Genomic DNA, 4,183 nt, shown 5'->3' with positions numbered 1-4,183 from the left:
CCACGCCCGCAATGAGCTGCCGGCGCCAGCACCGACGGCCGACGACAACGTCGGCCCGACCGGCAGGTCCATGTCCATCTTCTTTCCGGCCAGTTCGTTGTGAAAGTTTGGTTGGTCGCTGGCGAATATCAACGGCGATATATAGAAGAGAGGCCTCCATTTTGAAGGCGTGTATTCTGTTGGTGCCAGTTTGGTTCCCTTGGGCGAGGCGAGCCATGACGGGTCCGCCCGGCCTTTATCTCTATCCGGCGTGCGTGTTGAACCTTGCGGCATTTTTTGGCCACTTTCATTATTGTCAATCTCTGTCTCCGCCTCTCGGGATAATATCTCACCTCGACGCTATGTTAGTGTTTCTTAGTAGCTACTCCATCCATCCTAAATTGTACTCTCTCCGTCCAAAAAAATCATTCTGCGATTTAAAATTTGTCCAATGAATCATGAATCTATGAACTTTTACTTGCATTGTATTTATTCGAATTTTTTCTGATCTTTTCATTCAATTCCTGTCGTCATCGCATTATTGCAAATTCCACGATGCAATTTTCGATCATTATACACAATTTTAGCATGTGTGCAGTAGGAATACAACAGTTAATTAGCACCAAATATAGCTAATAAATAGGGCCAATCAAGATCATTTTACCTCTTGTTAATATGTCCTAAAATTTCTAGAATGACTTGTTTTTGGGACGGAGGAAGTAGGTCGTTTTAATGTTTCTAGGTGTATAGCTTTTGTTATGCATCTAAATGTATACTATGTCTAGATACATAGTAAAAGCTATGAATCTATAAATACCAAAACGACCTATAATTTAGGATGACAAAGGAAGTATACGTTTCTTGATTAAAAAGAAGAAAAGAAGTCAAGAATATTTACTATTCCTTTATTTTTGAAAAAAAATCACCCTACGTATATATTGGCCCTTAGGTATACAACCTCATCAGTTAGAAGCACTTGATCATGATGATTCAGAACAAATGGATGGGAAAGAAATTTGGGAGAAAACTGCCTTTGTCTTCCTGTATCTCATAATAGATTCGATGTGCGTATTTAGTTTCTATGTAAAAGCAACCATCACCAGGTGCTCAAGTCTCATACAAATTTTCCCTATTTCAAAATTAAGCATGCGTTTGGTTTGAAGGTTGAACTGGATGGGACAGGTCAGATCCAAATGGATCACCGTTTGGACGGAGATTCATGTGGGTTGGGACATACCTCGAAGGGAAAATATCGTGTAGATGCAGAGCTCCGCCGCTAGGTGGGGCAAGCTCTGCCTGAGTGAGTTGGGACCAGCCCGAGGTGTATTGGGGGCACGAGCTACAGCGGCCGATGCTGTGGAGGAACAGGGTGGAGAGGTGTGAGGAGTGGAGATGTGACACCCGGCTCAAATTTGGATGGCTCAGTAGTGACCTATGAGCGCAGGTATGCATATTTAGTACCACTTTGTTAGTTGAGCAAGAGCAGAACCAACTTATAAGCCTTTGACCACAAGCCATAGCACCTTTGGGTTAACCCTTTTATACGAAACAAGAACGAAAGTGTAAGTACAGTGCTATGTGTACATGTGCCCGCCCTCTCGTAATGTTTGGGCGGGACAGCTTTGGAGAACGGAGTGTTACAAGTGGTATCAGAGCTAACCCTTGCGGTTGCGCGTACGGGTCAGTGTGCAGGCATATGACGCATGTCGTGTGTGGGCTTTAGATGGGACACACGGCATGACATATGGCGCCGGCAATGGACGTACGGTCGTGCGCTAAGTGTGGGTGAGTTGGACCAACGAGGACGTCGGGTTCTTTGAGGGGGGTGTATGTAGCACCCGGTCCAATTTTGGATGGCCCAGTAGTGGCCCATGAGCATAGGTGCGCATGTTTAGTACCACCTTGCTAGTTGAGCAAGGTGGAGCTAACTTATAAACCTCTGTCCACCAGCCATAGCACCTTCGGGTTAAATCTTTTACACAAAGCGACGACAAAAGTGTAAGTAGGATGATATGTATATGCGTGCCCGCCCCTCAAAAGGGTTGGGCGGTGCAGCTTTGGAGGACGGGGTATTACAGGAGGGCGGCAGGGGAGGATGGCACAATAGAGAGGTGACATGGTGAAGGAGGGCGCGTTGAGGAAGCGTCACAAGAAGATAAGGCAGGCTAAAAGAAAACAAATGTAAGGGAAATTAGGATGGCACATGAGATCCATGGATGACAGATGAGATTAACCGTGGTTAACGGTATTAAATCTCACCTTTCAAAAAAACCAAGATGGACACATCCCTCCCAACCAAACACAAGACGGATTGAACCTGACCAAGAAAAGTAGGATGAATCCAACACATCTCATTTGATCCCAAATCAAACACACGCTGAACTTCCTCTGATTTGCCCTTCGGCAAAACAATGGGGAACATAGCAAAGCTATAGTTTGGTTTTGGCACAAAACTTGGGTGGATTCATAAGGGTAGCCGCTACTTAATAATAATAAGCTTTACATTATAAGGGGTTCCCGGCCGGCCGGAAAGTCGCCGTCGTTGTTCGTTGTACAGTTCCTGCACGCACGCAGGCAGTGCCCAGTAACCAACCAATCACACACATAGAACATCATCCACACTCCCAGCACAGCCCCATCTCCTGTCTCGTCTCATCCTCTTCTCTCACAATCATCTCAGCTCAAGGGTAGATCGTTCTGGGGATGATGATGTCGCCGATGTTGTTGTGCCACGGGTCGGCGAGGTGGGTAGCCAGGTTCTCCAGCGGCCCGGTGCCGGGGTACGCCGACTGCTGCACGCAGAACCCCACGAACGCCAACATCGCAAGCCGGCCTGCTCATCATCATGCACAATCGTTTAGACGATGCCCAGTGGTTAGCGTATGATCAATGGAGTGGGAGGCTGTCACTACAACAACGAGATCATATAGTACACAAAACCAGGAGACTCACCGTTCTTGATCTCCTTGAGCTTGTACTCCTCGAACTTGACGGGGTCCTTGGAGAAGCCGAGCGGGTCGAAGGCGCCGCCGGGGTACTTCTTCTTCTCGGGGTCCTTCTCCATGGTGCGCTGGTGCTCGGCGAAGGCGATGGCCACGAATTCGATCACCAGGATGGTGGGCAGCGTGCCCCACGGCACCGGGTTGCCCAGGTATGTGGCCTGCCCGCCGGGGACGGCCGCCCACTCCTGCGCCTTCACCCAGTTGCCAAGGCCCAGCGCCTCAGGCACCAAGATCCCGGGCTGCATGCCACACAATTGCAAAGCTCATCGGTCAGGTCCATGCCATAGTTCATGACATGATCGTAAGTAATCAGAGAGGCAGCACAGCGGCGTACCACGGCGAGCATGGCCCAGCGGCAGTGGTAGACCTCGGACTCCTTGAACCGCTCGAAGTTCTCCGGAACGGTGGCGAGGCCCAGGGGGTCGAAGCCGAAGTCCCTGGAAAACAGACACAAGCATCGTCAGTCATCACTCGTCAGTTCATCAGCCTCGACGCCGGCGTCGTCGTGGTGATTGGCCGTGAGTATTACCCAGGAGAGGAGCCGTCGAGGTGGGCGGGGCGGGGCTGGCCGGGCATCCACTCGGCGGACATGGTGACGCGGCCGGAGGTGGTGGCGTTGGCGCAGAACGGCAGCCGGCCGGAGCGGGACGACGGCGCCAGTAGGCTGGGCACGCCCACGGCGCTGCAGCTCCGGAGCCCGCTCGACGACGCCATCACCATTGCCGCTTGCTGATCCTGAGGTGACGGGGAGACGAGAGGAGGGAGGGAGGACAAGTGGCGTTTGAGAGCGGAGCAGAATCTGCGGCTGCTATTAAGAGCACGAGCACGAGCACGAGCGGCCGGAGAGGAGACGGAGCGGGATGGGGATATCCAAATGCCGCCCGCCATTGGGCGCAATATCTGTGCGCCCGAGCGTCATTGGGCCACGTAGGATCGGGGTATCTTTGGCCGGCCGACGTGGCATGGCCCCCCTCCCGGAAGAGGTGAGGCATCATGCTTGCAATGGGCTCAGGGCCGTGAGCTGCAGTCCACATGTGTGGCTTTGCTGGTTGAGTGAGTGGAATATCTACAGAACTCGATGAAACTTTTTATCCACCAATCCAAAAGGTGAGGGCGGGGGGGGGGGGGGGGGGGGGGGGGGGCCCACCAGTTGAGGATCAACAAAGAACATTTAACTGTCAGGCTACACCTTTCGCCACAAC

The 4,183-nt window shown here is 51.6% G+C and overlaps 1 protein-coding gene across 1 annotated transcript; it reads right to left on the bottom strand.

The window, feature by feature from the left end:
- Positions 1-2,414: 2,414 nt before the first annotated feature.
- Positions 2,415-3,884, bottom strand: LOC101784575 (chlorophyll a-b binding protein 1B-21, chloroplastic). Its single transcript, XM_004965287.3, has 4 exons — positions 3,511-3,884; positions 3,316-3,418; positions 2,932-3,220; positions 2,415-2,812 (listed from the first exon to the last, which is right to left on the bottom strand). The coding sequence occupies exons 1-4, from the start codon at positions 3,867-3,869 to the stop codon at positions 2,661-2,663; spliced, it is 903 nt and encodes a 300-aa protein (XP_004965344.1). The 5' UTR covers positions 3,870-3,884; the 3' UTR covers positions 2,415-2,660.
- Between the last annotated feature and the right edge of the window lie 299 nt (positions 3,885-4,183).

This window comes from Setaria italica, chromosome IV (genome assembly GCF_000263155.2).
Source record: "Setaria italica strain Yugu1 chromosome IV, Setaria_italica_v2.0, whole genome shotgun sequence".
In the NCBI taxonomy this organism is placed as follows: domain Eukaryota; kingdom Viridiplantae; phylum Streptophyta; class Magnoliopsida; order Poales; family Poaceae; genus Setaria; species Setaria italica.
Note: the sequence above shows the minus strand (reverse complement) of the source record. Positions and strands in the feature narration are given on the sequence as shown.

What these genes read in the sequence shown, in the direction of transcription:
- LOC101784575 (XM_004965287.3), bottom strand. Translation starts at nt 3,869, where the DNA reads ATGGCGGGCGGCATTTGGATATCCCCATCCCGCTCCGTCTCCTCTCCG. An exon ending in GCTGGGCCATGCTCGCCGTG is followed by an intron (nt 3,221 to 3,315) that starts GTACGCCGCTGT and finishes TGTGGCATGCAG; the next exon opens with CCCGGGATCTTGGTGCCTGA. An exon ending in GCTCAAGGAGATCAAGAACG is followed by an intron (nt 2,813 to 2,931) that starts GTGAGTCTCCTG and finishes GATGATGAGCAG; the next exon opens with GCCGGCTTGCGATGTTGGCG.